This window comes from Misgurnus anguillicaudatus, chromosome 19 (assembly GCF_027580225.2).
Source record: "Misgurnus anguillicaudatus chromosome 19, ASM2758022v2, whole genome shotgun sequence".
Taxonomy (NCBI): domain Eukaryota; kingdom Metazoa; phylum Chordata; class Actinopteri; order Cypriniformes; family Cobitidae; genus Misgurnus; species Misgurnus anguillicaudatus.
Genome location: NC_073355.2, coordinates 2364398 through 2379198, shown reverse-complemented (window position 1 = coordinate 2379198; position 14801 = coordinate 2364398). Strand labels below are relative to the sequence as shown.

The following is a 14801-nucleotide window of genomic DNA, read 5'->3' as shown; positions in this document are numbered from 1 at the left end:
AGAGACATGCTCAACCAGTTCGTCATTGTGTACATCGATGACATACTGATTTATTCCGATTCCAGAGAACAACACATCCAACACGTCAGAACTGTACTACAGCGACTCATACAACACCAACTTTACGCCAAGGCAGAGAAATGTGAGTTCCATTCCACATCCATTTCATTTCTGGGGTATGTCATTAGTCCCGAAGGGGTAGCTATGGATGAACAAAAGGTACATGCAGTATTAAACTGGCCGCAACCCCAATCAGTAAAAGACCTCCAGCGTTTCCTGGGCTTCGCAAACTTCTACAGGCGCTTTATCAGAAATTTCAGTTCCATCGCAGCCCCTTTAACTTCCCTGGTACGGAAAACCAATCACAAGTTGTCGTGGTGTCCCGATGCAAAAAGAGCATTCGAAGACCTTAAATTCATGTTCACGTCAGCTCCCATCTTGCATCATCCTGATCCTGATCGTCCGTTCATTGTGGAAGTAGATGCATCCAACTCAGGCATTGGCGCTATACTATCACAAAGGCAAGGTGAACCCAATAAACTTTTTCCCTGTGCATATTTTTCTAGAAAACTGAATGCAGCTGAACGCAATTATGATGTGGGTAATCGTGAGCTTCTAGCGATGAAGGCAGCGCTAGAAGAATGGCGGCATTGGCTAGAGGGTGCCAAACACACAGTCACCATCTTTACTGACCATCGCAACCTTGAATATCTGCAATCAGCAAAGCGTCTCAACACCAGACAGGCTAGGTGGGCCCTGTTCTTTACTCGCTTTCGGTTCATAATCACTTACCGTCCAGGGTCAAAGAACTCGAAAGCTGATGCCCTGTCTCGTCAATACGACTCTATTCCACAACCCACCAAACCTGAGCCCATCATCCCACCCACCCTTATTGTTGCACCCGTGCATTGGAATGTAGTTCAGGAAATTAACCAAGCCAACGCTCAGAAACCACCACCCAGTGGGTGCCCCGTTGATCGAACATTTGTTCCACCCAAATTCAGACGACACCTCATCCAATGGGTACACACCTCTCCCAGCTCAGGACATCCAGGTATTAACACTACACTACAAAAACTGAGAAACAAATTTTGGTGGCAATCTATGCATGAGGATGTTTCCACGTTTGTCAATGCTTGTATCACATGCGCAGCTAATAAATCTCTCCACCAAGCTCCGGCAGGTCTTCTTCAGCCCCTGGAAATACCCAAAAGACCCTGGTCTCATATTGCTGTGGATTTCGTCACTGATTTACCCCTCTCCAAAGGTAATACCATAATCCTTACAGTCGTGGACCGCTTTTCTAAAGCCTGCAGATTTGTCCCCATGCCCAAACTCCCGTCAGCCCTAGAAACAGCCGAACAACTGGTACGTCACGTTTTCAGATATTACGGACTCCCTGAGGATATTGTGTCGGACCGTGGACCCCAATTCACATCTAGGGTATGGAAAGCCTTCTTTAAAACACTCAACGTCAACATAAGCCTTACATCCGGATATCATCCACAGTCTAATGGACAGGCAGAACGTGCTAACCAAGAACTCACCAAATTCCTCAGATTATACTGTCATCAAAATCAGAATGAGTGGTGTCGCTTCTTACCTTGGGCCGAGTACGCACAGAATTCCATCACTAAAACTGCTACAGGTCTCTCTCCATTCCAATGTATACTCGGGTTCCAACCACCTATGCTTCCGTGGGATGACGAGCCATCAGAAGTCCCCGCTGTGGATGAGTGGTTTAACAAGAGTCAAGAAACCTGGAGACAAGCCTACGTTCATCTTTCACGTGCAGTCAGAAGATCCAAGGAACAGGCAGATCAGTCCAGACGACCACAACCTTCATACAAACCAGGTCAATTCGCATGGCTCTCCACCAAGGACATCCGGCTTCGACTACCATCCAAGAAACTAAGTCCCAGGTATGTAGGTCCATTCAAAATCATAAAACAAATTAATCCTGTGTCTTTTCGTCTCCAACTGCCTGCTAATTATCGTATCTCCCCCACTTTTCATGTTTCCCTGCTCAAACCCGCCGAGAATCCGGGGACGGCTGTAGAGTCCGGCTCAACAAGACCCCCCCCACTCATCGTGGATGGTGAGGAAGCCTTCCTGGTACACGAGCTCTTAGACTCCAGACGGCGGGGATCCAACATCCAGTACCTGGTAGACTGGGAGGGGTACGGCCCGGAGGAGAGATTGTGGGAGGACGCTAAGGACATCCTGGATCCCAATCTCATAACTGTCTTCCACAGGTCTCATCCGGATAAGCCGGCCCCTCGCCCCAGTGGCCGTCCGAGGAAAAACCCGTCCCGCGTCTGAAGCCGATCGAAGGGGGGGGGGTTCTGTTACGGATGTCAGCTATAACGTCACCGGTGTTCAAACATCACATTCACCTGACTTCTAACTGGAACTACATTTCCCACTATGCCCCACGCTCCGCTGATTACACTCCACCTGTTACTCATTATCCTGCCTATATACCTGGGACACACACAAACGCTCTTTGCGAAGTCTTGTTTTGCTCCGTGCAGCACTACTGAGCGTTATTTCCCTGTTTTCCCTGTGTTTGTTTCCCTGGTGATTACTTTTGGACTGCCTTTTGGATTATTGATGTTTAGCTGCCTGCCTCGACCTTGGACTGTTTACCCGTTTACGAATGATCTCTGCCTGCCCCGATATTGGACTGTGTTTACATTTACGATTGCTTTCCGCCTGCCCCGATTCTGGACTGTGTTAACGACTACGATTACTATCTGCCTGCCCCAAGCCGTATCTGTGTTTACATACCAGTTTTACCGCTACATTGCATTGCCTTTGTCTAAACTGCTGTGTGATACTAATAAAGATTTGCAAATGGATCCAACCTTGTCTGACTCGTCACAACAGGGGTGCAAACTTGTCACCTTTCGGCGAAATTCGCCGTTTTTTGATACAAAATAGGTCATTCTTGTGATTCGTCTAGATCCGATGAGTTTTTGAAAATGAGGGGTGAGGGGGGTCTGCGACATGGTAGCAGTAAATGAAATTATGAAAATCATGTCCAGCTATTGTGGTAACGATGTCAAATTACTAGCCAGTGTGGCGGGTTATGTTTTACAATTTATAGCCACCTCATTTGCTGCCGAAGTTTAAGCAGTCTGCAGATTGAGTGCACATACTTAACTCGTAGTATTTTCTCATTTGAGGTTACGCGCCCACGTCACGTTGCTGTGCGGGTGGTCATAAAGCTTAACATTTGTGACCAGTCACGGAAAGTAGGGACACAAGTCGGATCTGGGGCATTTTGAGTTATTCGCAGATTCTGAAAGTGCAGTTTCTAAGCTTTCCAACGATGTGTAACACATGGAAATCTGATAAGATTTGGAGAAGTTGTGGCCATTTGAATATAGGAACTCAGAAATACTCAAACTGAGAAAATCGAGACGAAAGGGACTCTTCTTTCCAACTGGGGGAGACAATAGGGCTCATTTACATCTCATTTAGCTAAGCCATACCCCCTGTAAAGCTGTTTTGAGATACATGTTCTAGCATCATATATAGTATTTTATGACAGAAGTCCAAATGACAACATTCAAAAATAAACATGACTTTTTACCTTTGTGTTGATCACAAGTCGAATCCAGTCTGTTTCAGATTATCCAATGACCATTTTGTCCACAAATGCGTATAATCCGTGAAATATAGATTGTTTACATCAGATTTCGCATGAATGTCTGGTAATACAATATAATATACACTCTGAAGACTATTTACATCGTAACATGTAAGGGTATATCAGATTACACTCCGTTAAACACATGAACCCGCCTTCAAAGTTTGTATTTACAATAGTGAGGTTGGTAGTATAATAGATCATCCAAACAGCGCCGTCGAAAACGTGACGTCCTTTAGAGATGTTACCAATCGCTCGCTCGTTCCTCCATCAGCCAATAACTTCATGGAAAATATTGATAGACAAAGCATGTAGCCAATTATATAAAGAAAACAACGATCTCTGTGTAACTTCTGTGTGTTTGGACTCATGCTGCGCTGCAAGAACTGACATAGAGATGACGTCAAAGTACTGCGAGAGCGAGTCGAAATTAAACTACTCCGTAAGATTTCTTGAAGAGCTCTCGCGGTACTTTGACGTCATCCGACTGCGGTGCCACATAAAGTCAGTCGGATGACGTACGATGCGGCTGAATGTTATTTGTTCCGCACCAGCTTCTTTTATTTTTCTTTTGTTTTGTGCGCCCGAGCTTTACAGTCTGGGGAGATGCACGCTATAAGTTTGAAAAACTTAGCAAACATGTCTGAGGAACAGGGCAGCCGCGTCACTACAGTCACGTGACTTCACGCTCGAGCCGGAAGAGAAAACAATGCTGAATAAAGTCGTAATTCTGCTATTTTTGGACCAAACTGTATTTCTGATGCTTCAACACAATCTAACTGACCCACTGATGTCACATGGACTACTTTGATAATGTTTTTATTACCTTTCTGGACATGGAAACCGTACATAGATTTTCAATGGAGGAGACAGAAAGCTCTCGGACTAAATCTAACGATAAAACATCTTAAACTGTGTTCCGAAGATGAATGGAGGTCTTCCGAGTTTAGAACGACATAAGTTAGTAGTCTTACATTGACATTAGTAGTCAAGCAGTTCCCTTTGGGGGCGGAGGTGAAAACACAAGCTTATACAGTATGTAAATATACACAGACAATGATGCCCCCCCGCTGCACGCTAGAATCTCCGGAAAAACAAGCCTATTTTAACCGCAAAATGTACGCTTTTAAATATACAAAAACTGCTATCTCAAACATGGAGAGGCTTCTTCGTGATCTCAACTAACAGATTCTGCAATAAAACGAAAATCACAAATTTTGAAAAAAAAACTTTGTTTCTCATTTTCTCGAAACTTGTGCTGCCGACTTGTGTCCCTGGTTTCCGTGACGGGTCACATTTGTTCATGCACCGCAGTTTTAAGTTAAGTTATTTTAAGCCGTTGACAACAGTATGCGCTATATACCTGTTTCTGTTTAAGAGGAGCGTGCAAGCCGCGTATCCGCTTATAAAAGAGCGCTTGTGTCTTGTCACCTTTTTCACCCCTGATGAGTTTGCACCCCTGGTAAAGCTGTCAACATGGCAGACTAAAAAATACCACATCTAAAATATATATATTTCTTATTTTTATTTATCAGTTAAATCAGTTAAGTATTGCATACATTTTGATTCTGATTTGCCCTTTAATCCAGAAATACAATCTATAGAATTTTTTAAGTCAAGTTTAAAAACATTGAAAAGGGGTTTATTTTTCATAAACTTCGATACCACATCTGAAATAGTGAGTCTTCCTACTACGTTGTGGGTCAGAGCCGGAGAGTCTCGAGTCTGCAATGTTTCCGGCAGATCTGCGAATCTGCAGTGTTTCCGGCTCTGACTCGAGAGACAGTTCGCGCGGATCAGCCGGTTACGAGTTGAGAGATTCTCGAGTCGGAGCCGGAAACATTGCAGATTCGCATGTCTCTCGAGTCCTCAATGTTTCCGGCTCTGAGTGAGAATCTCGGGTCAGTTCGCTGCTCGCGCGGATCAGCAGGTCTCTCGAGTTTGCAATGATTCCGGCTCTGAGTGAGAATCCCGGGTCAGTTCTCGCGCAGATCAGACGGTAACGATTGGATCTGTAGAGCGAGCGAAGTCTCATTAATAATGTTGAAAGAGGTTTGTGTGTGTGGTGGTGCTGTTTATGGTTTTACATTGAATTGTAGTAGGACTCAACTGATCCGGGTTAATGATACTAGAGACTCGCGACTCATGAGTTAATTTAAAGATCCGGGTGAAAGATCCGAGTGAGTCACGACTCAAACAGGTCTAGCGATGTTCAGCATTATATATTTGAAGTTTAAAAAGTCAATCATCTGTTTTATGCATACTAAATACATGTTTATCAGCAGATGGGGAAAATTGTGAAATAAAAATAAAGACTTTTAGGTTTCATGCTGCCTGTGTTTTAAACAGGCATAATGAGTTTCAGCATGTTACAATAAAATACACGTCCAAAAACACTCAGAAGTTTACTTTTTGACCAAACCACATGCACATTTAAATGATCTGTAATAAAACAACACGTTTAATGCTTAAACTTTAGAGAAACAGATCAAATGACATGTTTACGTTTATTGTATACACATATTGAACACATTCGCGTTTCTGTCAGTCTCTCATCTATTTTGTAACTCCTCGTATTCATTTGAAACTTCAGAGAAACATTAAACAACATATTTACTTATTGTGTATGATAGTGAATACGCGTTGTTCACTCACAGTCTCGTGCAGTGCATTAATCCTCGTGTTCATTTATATAAACTTCAGAGAAACATATTAAACAACGTAACTTACTTGAAAGCGAACCGTCGCGTTGCTCTCTCTCTCTCTCGTTCGTTCGCTCACTCGCTCTCTCTCTCTTGCACTAAGGTAACGTTAATCCTTTAGAACGTTAATTCAATTTTTAGAAAGATTATTAAAACTACAAGTTATAAGGCTGCTATTTGTGTTTGATGGAATACAAACGCGTCGTGCTGTCATTCATTCTTTCTCTCGTTCACTCCCACTTGAGGTAGCATCATGGTTGGATAGCGCAGTTGAAGGGGCGGTATCATTATAATAAGATCCCTTAGCTACGTCATGCGGGGAGTGAAATCCGCATGACCTATTTATTCACATGCTTTCGGTCAGACGTTCGATTAGCTGGTCTGTCGGTCGGTCGGACGTTTAATATATGCACGATGTACCTGCCATAGGTTAGGAAAGAAATGGCACAAAGCAAGCGCCATACAAACATGCACACAAATGATTTCTCATACAAATGATTACTTCATCAGACCGTCAGGGCAGCAGTAATTTGTGTCATTTACAGGACATTCACAAAGATAAAGTTAAACGGTTAATGTGAACATGCCTACTCTCTTTTTAAAGAAGACACTTTAAAGTTTTTCACTGAAGTGTCTGGAGTATTAACATAGTTATAGCACTAGGTGTCCAGGGTTTGCTGCATACTCACAAATCACAAATGATTAAATTACTTTCACTGCATAATTATTAATAAAAAATGTTTTGAAATATGAAAACCACATTATTGGAGCTTAACAATGATATATATATATATATATATATATATATATATATATAGGTTGTCAAGACAACAAAATGACTATTACTACTAAATTTCTATCATCAAATGGCCCTGAAATATGAAAACTACATTCTCAGAGCTTTCCAACAATATGTAGTTGGTCAAGATTATTTCAAGTTTATAGGATATCTAATAATAAATATGTAAAAACACCTTGGGTTACCCCATTTAACAACACTATACTTATCATCATCATCATAATGATTTAAATGTCAGTTTGACTTCAGTCCACTTAATGATAAGTATATATATATTCTTATAAATATATATAAGAAATGGAGCAATGAAATCTTAATGGGTCTGTAAGGGGTCCAAATATGGCCCCATCCATCCGTTTGGCCCAACGACGGAATCCAAACGAAGGGTAATACACGTTCAGTCTTTTCCGGCACTTGCACGTGACGTTTTGGCATTTATGTAATTTTGTATTATTATCTCTTATCTGACTCCAAAGACAAAGATGTAGTTTATATTATATTACAAATTGGATTGATTATTACTTTTAAAACTTACAGAATTTAGATGGATGTTTGTTTATTTATTCTGATAAAGCTCTGGTATTACACTCGTTCATTCGGTTCTCATAGTCGCACATGATCCTAGTACGGGCCTCATAATTAATATACTGGTCAACGGTCATAAGCGAATCAGTGTTGGTCGCTGCCAGAGGTTGGACTATACGCTTAAGCGGCCGCTCTCTGCGTGCTCAACTTTAAACATACTTTATTTAGTCCCCTTAGAGGTGACACTTAATTATTACAATAATTATTTCTAATCAAAATGAATGAATAGAATAATATTGAAATAAACAGAGGTTGAGACTTACCCTATTTAGAGTAATCAGAGATGTTACTCTAAACGAAAACACAGCCTCCACGCTTCTAAGTACACTTAAACTAACGCCAATTTGCTAGTCGTATCTCACAAATCCTCAGCTGATGTATTATTCACTATCTAACTGGGATTTGGGCCGATCCTAGCCTGATTTCTGTCCTTACGGTAACTACGGATACAACGGTATTATTTGCAGTGTCAACATTTACCGAGCAACACAGAATAAAATCAAACATAACAATTTATTAACCAGGTATAAGGAAAAACATAATTCAGAAGCCAATTTACATTCCAATTCAAATACAAATTAAACGAAAAACCATTGCATACCTGGTAAGGAGATGAAGATCTGGTTACAGATTCCTCAAAATAAAATAAAAATACATGATGCTATATCAAAGATACAGCATCATGGGGTGCATTTCTAGATATTGAAAGTCCCCCCTAAATCTTCTACACATCTCCTTAAATAACCAGAGAACAAAGCATATAGGAATTTGGTACTGATTGGTTGTTGTAGATCTAAGGGCTGTCCTTAATCTGTATACAGTGGGTGATTGGTTTATGCTTAGAATGGGAGGTGTCTATTAACATTGAATGAAGTTTCACATATACTTTAACATTGTATTCTGTTGTTATATGGGTGAGACCATTGTAACCACTTGCAATGAGATATTTCAATGAAAAACAAATAAGATACAGATTTTAGATTCTTTGTGCATGTAGCATTTCATATACAGTTTGCTTTGAGACAATAAGAATACAAATGTATGACACCCTAAAGGTGTGTCTTTGAAACCCAAATGTTTCTCAGTGGGAAGTCCACTGTGAATCGTAGAGAGTTGCTTTCCCGAGCACTCACTTTGCCCCCATGCATATCCTTTGGGGAGGTGCTATATTTATTCAGGAAATTGTCTTACAGGTCTAAACGGATCCTTTCAATAGCGCTAAATAGTAAATCGCTTTGATTTTGGCTGTTTTTGACACATTCTGTGAGATTTACCTTTAAATGTTTGTACTGTAGGAAAAGTAAGTTTAACATTGCCTTCTTTTCTCAATGTAGCAACGTGGATCCACCCATCTGGTATGACTCTTTGAGATTCAGAGGATGTAAAAGCAGCTTTGGGGGACCTGCTCTATTTTTGCCTGCATATCAGTTTTGCTGATGAAATTCTGTAAATATTTAGCTTGATGTTTATTCATTATATAGATATATGAAACAGATGATTTTAATTTCTTTGTGACAGTATTTAGACAAGGTTTTGTTCATGTATTTTAATGTGTGGTTGTATCCAGGGTTCTAACACCCGCCAAATGCGTGTTAAACTTAATTTTGGCGGGTGTTAATAAAAACTTACTAGCCAGTTTGGCCGGTGATGCATGATGCATTGCATGCATTATACATAATGCTCTGTTCTCAGACATTTATCTGGCAGTTCCTACAATTCCCATGAACACTGTGCCGTAATGCTATGTGATGATGTTTCATACACCCACTGGCTGCTTGCAGTTAAACCAGCGCAAGAAACCGTGCAAATGAACGGAGCGCGTCCACCAAAACACAAGGAAGGCGGCACGTGCCCCAGTCTAAATCTTTTGTGCCCCAGTGTAAATATTAAGTTAAATTTTAGCAGTTAACTAGTGTATTCCTTTACAAAGATAATAGTGGCAAAAACTGATCTATGCAATGTAGTTACCCAAACGCTTGTCCATGTGGGCGCGTCTTTGCGTTCATCCACGCACAACCGCATTCAAAAGTCCAGGTGACGCCACGCTATTGAGTTAGCTCATGAAAACATGACGAAAGTTAATTTAGAACCCTGCTTGTATCCTAATTTAATCTGTGGTTTTATCAATAACATGACTTTGAATGTATAGAGGCAATTGTTCAGACTTCATTTTCCTCCAAAGAATCAAAGCAGTTCACCATATTCCTTCATTTTATTCGGAGTAAAATCCAGTGATCCATTGAATCTATAAAGGGTACAGCTCTCAGCTTTACTCTCAGAGTATTGTAACAGCGTTAAGCCAAATTTTAATAGATATGTGACATCATACACATATTTCATAAGATTTCAGTTCATTCAACATGATCCCCACAAGACATCCACAAATTCTCAAACAAACATATACACCATAATATTGTCATAAAATAAAAAATAATAAAACTTCTAGCCAAACAAAAATACGCTATAAAAATAAATGGATATATATAGTATATATAATATTACAAAGTGATGTGCATCATCTGACGACAGTAAGAGTTCTTGTGTGATCAGTGTATTTAAGAGGCAAAGCAGACCTCAAACAAACTGGCCACCGAGTGCATGCGGTAGAAGATCCCAAACGGCATCCCGATATTCACCACAGCTACCCATGTTTGAAACTGATAGATTTCTGATCCGACAGTGTTGTCGAACTGTGGCCGGGCTCCGAACGCTGGTATAATCCACAGCTAAAATACAAACAATAGACAGGGTTACAATTTGAAACTTGTGTTAGACAAAACTAATCCAGCAGGAGGCAAACAATACACACAGGACACTTGCGCAATGGAACGAAAGACAATGACACACTGCACTAGGCTTTTTCTGAGAAAACATACAATAGACATTTGGAGGTGTGCGTATCTTGACTGACAGCTATAGAAACGGTAGTGTTTAGCTCCAACTCTGGTCAAACACAAGTCCTTGGGTCTCATTTATAAAGCGTGTATACGCACAAAACGGGTCTGGAAACTAATGTACACAAGTTCCCACGCAAAGGATGTGATCTATAAAAAACAAACTTGATGGTTGAATGGGCTTGCAGGGTGGGATCTGAGGATGATTTATGTACACACACTTGCAGGTGATCTTTGATTTATAAAGTGAACATTGCTATGTTTTATAAGTCTTAATATTTTTTTGGCATATGCCATTTTTGGCTTTTGTGCATACGTAGACTTTTAGTAAGGATCCTACACACAGTTTTATAAATAAGACCCTTGTAGAATTTGTTTAGGATTGGAGTTAGACACTTCAGGACACTGGACCTCCATGATTTGGGATAGCGTAGGGTCCTGTGTGTTTGCTGAAATAATATAAAGTCAGGTACTTACAATGACATTGCAGAGCAACAAGAAGGCGCAGATCTCCTTTAGGATCCTCCTCTTCCAGGAGATACGGCTCTGAAACAGCGTCAAGGGGATGGGTAGCGTGTGCGCTGGAACAATAGAGCTGGCCCGTCTTTCCGGGTCTCTCTGAACGACCCTGACGTTAGCGAAGATGGTGGCCGTGTGCGTCTCTTTGAACGGCTCTCGGTGGAGGCCTTTGATGAGGAAGGCATTCTGTAGACACATCTGGATCACAGTCAGAAGAGACGAGACCAGACTGAGCTTGTTCACGTGTCCTTTGACCCCTGATGCCAGTACAGCCACTATAGTGAAGTAGTTGATGAGGAACTGGCCCAGCGACGCTCCCACCAACAGTCCCACGTCTAGACTCCGCGTAGGGTTCTTCTCGAACACATGCTCCCTCTTATCCAGCTGGAAAATTATACAACCGGACAGAGTCGCTATGGACATCAGTGAGACGGTGACTATGTTGTTGCTGTAATAGATGGTCAGGGCTTCCATCTTCTTGTTTGGGTCTTCTTTAGACGTGTCCACTTCGTAGACCACAAACGTAGCCAGACCCACCACCAGAATGATGAGTCCGGCCACAGGACCGACCAGAACGTCCCATATGCTGAATCTGAGATGATGGTTGTGGTGTTCGTCCATCTGGCGGCCAATGTTCTTCCACATGACGTAGGTCATCGCCGAGGCAAAGAGGCTGTACTCGATGTTGAAGGGGTACATGTAATAGTAGGCCTTTTCGAAGATGTCACATACATCGTGGCTGCATTCACAGTCACTCATGTCTGAAAGCAAAGAGGAAAAAATTCAATAAACTAAAGGATCCACCTGCGTCGCAACGTCATAAACATTTCACAGAGATTTTATCGATTTGTTTTAAGTACCCGACCCATGAATCACCTCATCTTAAATGACTAAATCGTGAGAATGAGAAGAAATGCATTTACTGACCTGCTGCTTTCTCCGTCAAGTTGAAGCTGTGAGGGGTGTTAGATGAACCGTTGCTTGGAATAATGGTTTGATGAAGCGACTCCTCTGTCACGGCTGTCATCCAAACCACAAGGTTCGTCGACAATGTCAACATCAGACCACAACTATAAAAAGATTGTAAATATTTGACTATGCCTGCCCAATTTTCAAGAAGCACAACTTGACATACTGGTTTTCTAGCCAATCCTCAGTCTGGCAAATATTTCCTTACGCTAAATTTAAAGTCTTCATGACTTAAACAGATCAAAGTAACTCGAGTCAGACTGATCTAGCATAAGACTCAGACTTACCGTGTGATGCTTTGCTGTAGCTGTACGCAGTCTTTAGCGTGGACCCAGAGAAAATAAGTCTGAATGTAGACAAGGGAAGTGTTTAAAATATATATTCAAAAAATAAACAAATAATATTAGATACCAGGCGACACGTTTAAAATTTTAAAAAATTAAACTTTTTAAATCTAAAATCATCCCATCATAGTTACTGAAAAAGAATAGTTTGTATCGACACCAAGTGTGAAAAGCCGAAAACTGAAAAGATTGCGTATTACATAATTATAAATAACAATATTAAGTAACAATAAAACACTCAATGGTCTTGACCTCATAAAAAAGTTAATAAAAAAATCGTATTTAAAAATACTTAAACAATCAAATTTAATTGTGTATTTTGTTGAATGTTTTAATATATAACTTTTATATAAATCAAAACATACCTGCACAATAACAAACACGGCTTGCACAGCAGGAAACGCGATCTTCACCGGCGACTCACACTGTGCATAACCCACATAGTAAACAATCTTAAAAATGTCCATGATAACACTGCAGATGCCAAACAGAACCAGGCCAGCTGATGAAGACACAAACAGAGTCTTAGACAAACTCCATCTCAATGAAATTCAAAGCCATTTGTTAGGAACCAATTTCATAGGGCTGCAACAACTAATCGATAATAATCGATTCTGAAATTCGTTGTCAATGTTTATCAGTCTTTGCTTCTCACCGCGTCACCAACTTTGATTTTTTAAAAGCAGGACAATGACAAAGCAAAAGTGCAGAAGAATGCTGGTTAAGAGGTTTCATTTTGTTCCTTTAATATATTTGTTTAATTGTTGTTGGGCTGTCATAAAAATAGTATTGAACCACAAACTAAGCATCTGTTTTAAAGTAAGGGCGAAGTCCAGGTTCTTATAGTGGCTTATTTATTTTGTTAATAATAAAAAATGTTCATTCTCATGAAAGTCTAAAGTTGAAGATTAAAATGAGTTTATTCGTCTGTGGCAAAAGACTCTAAACATTTTTCTTTAAAAATGTTTATGTCACAGCCCCATTCTCTGTGCCCTCATGTTTTTCCCCTCTCATCACACCTGCCAGCAATCCTCATCAGACAACTTATACTCTGTTTGTCTTCCTCACTTTGTTGGTCAATGTTTACATTAGTGTTATGTTCCTGTAATGTTCCAGTTTAAGTTCCAGTTCTTTGCTATATCAATAAAAGTATCATTTCATTCATTACGTCAGTCATCATCATCATCCTCCACCACACCCTGACCGTTTAACTATTTAAAAACTGCACAAACATTTTTTTATTTAAGGCTTAAAATATCCAAATCAACGTAGTGTGTGGCTTTTGCACTTTTAAAAGTACACTTCTACATGTGAATACCTTAATTTAGTGCCTTATTTAGCTATAATAAGTAAAAAATCGAATTGAGTAATATTTATGTTTTTTATTCGATTAGTCGATTAATGTAAAAATAATAATTGCCCGATTAATCTGTTATGAAAATAATTGTTAGTTGCAGCCATATTTTACAGGTACAAATGCACAGACTCACCTCTTAGCCAGACGGGTCCGGCGTGGCTGTCTTTGTACAGTACTGCTCGGTACACCCTCGCTGTATGGGCTTTGTAGTAAACCATCCATATAGTAGTGAGAAGGACGATTAAGATGAGGAAAATCTGTAGGTGCGAAGTTGAAATCTGCGCCCCGTTGAAGACGCTACCGCTGATAAAAACAATTCCCAGGAGCAGTACATTTAAACAGATGAATCCGGACAAAAGCCAACCCCAGTTGCGGCTTTTCTCCACCTTTACGGCCCCACCACGGGCACATGCCGGGCTGTCCCCGTTCAGTGTGGTCTCTCCATGTGTTGCCACTTGGATGGTGGATATCTGGATCTCATTGATTTCCAAGTCCTCTTTCGCAGACATGTTGCCTGAGTTCCCAGAGCTGTCCAAGAAAATATGCAACTGTAACTTCACAGATGACACAAGACCCCAAAATGCTATGAAGTCTAAAGCAAGTGGACGGTCATTCAATAATTGTAACTAGTCTAGCTTCCTCAACTGGTATAAATATTCAATCCCGCATGGGTATCCAACCAATCAGGTCTCTTCTCATCCGTTAACGTCTAAGACTGCGTGTAACCCGCATGGTACGGGACCTGCATCCTCAAATCTGACTAGTCAATATTGAGAGATTTTACCTTTGCCTTTACCTAGACAGAGACAATAGCCTCTGGATATATACTGTGATAACAGAAGGTCTACCTGCACCTCTCTCTCTCTCTCTCTCTTTCTCTCCCACTCTCACTCTCTCTGTGTTTGTTTGGTGTTGGTGAAACTCATTAGACACCTTCAGCTCTTTGTCACTGAAAAAATGTCTAGCTTTAATTGACT

General features: G+C 40.7%; 1 protein-coding gene and 1 long non-coding RNA gene across 4 annotated transcripts in view; one reads left to right on the top strand and one right to left on the bottom strand.

Moving 5' to 3' along the window:
• LOC141350953 (uncharacterized) overlaps positions 1–14801 on the top strand; it is a 271024-nt gene that overhangs the window by 192217 nt on the left and 64006 nt on the right. The window lies entirely within an intron of this gene.
• The window catches only part of otop2 (otopetrin 2), a 115905-nt gene that overhangs the window by 80906 nt on the left and 20198 nt on the right, over positions 1–14801 (bottom strand). For 2 of the 3 annotated variants that reach the window (XM_055183578.2, XM_055183569.2), the window contains 6 exons: positions 13958–14352; positions 12833–12969; positions 12411–12469; positions 12082–12224; positions 11113–11915; positions 9935–10467 (listed from right to left, as the gene is read on the bottom strand). In XM_055183578.2, the coding sequence (XP_055039553.1) occupies positions 10297–10467; positions 11113–11915; positions 12082–12224; positions 12411–12469; positions 12833–12969; positions 13958–14352 (1708 nt within the window). In that variant the 3' untranslated portion in view covers positions 9935–10296. Of the gene's footprint in view, positions 1–9934; positions 10468–11112; positions 11916–12081; positions 12225–12410; positions 12470–12832; positions 12970–13957; positions 14353–14801 lie in introns of those variants that run through there. The other variant, XM_073856806.1, reaches the window with a different exon arrangement.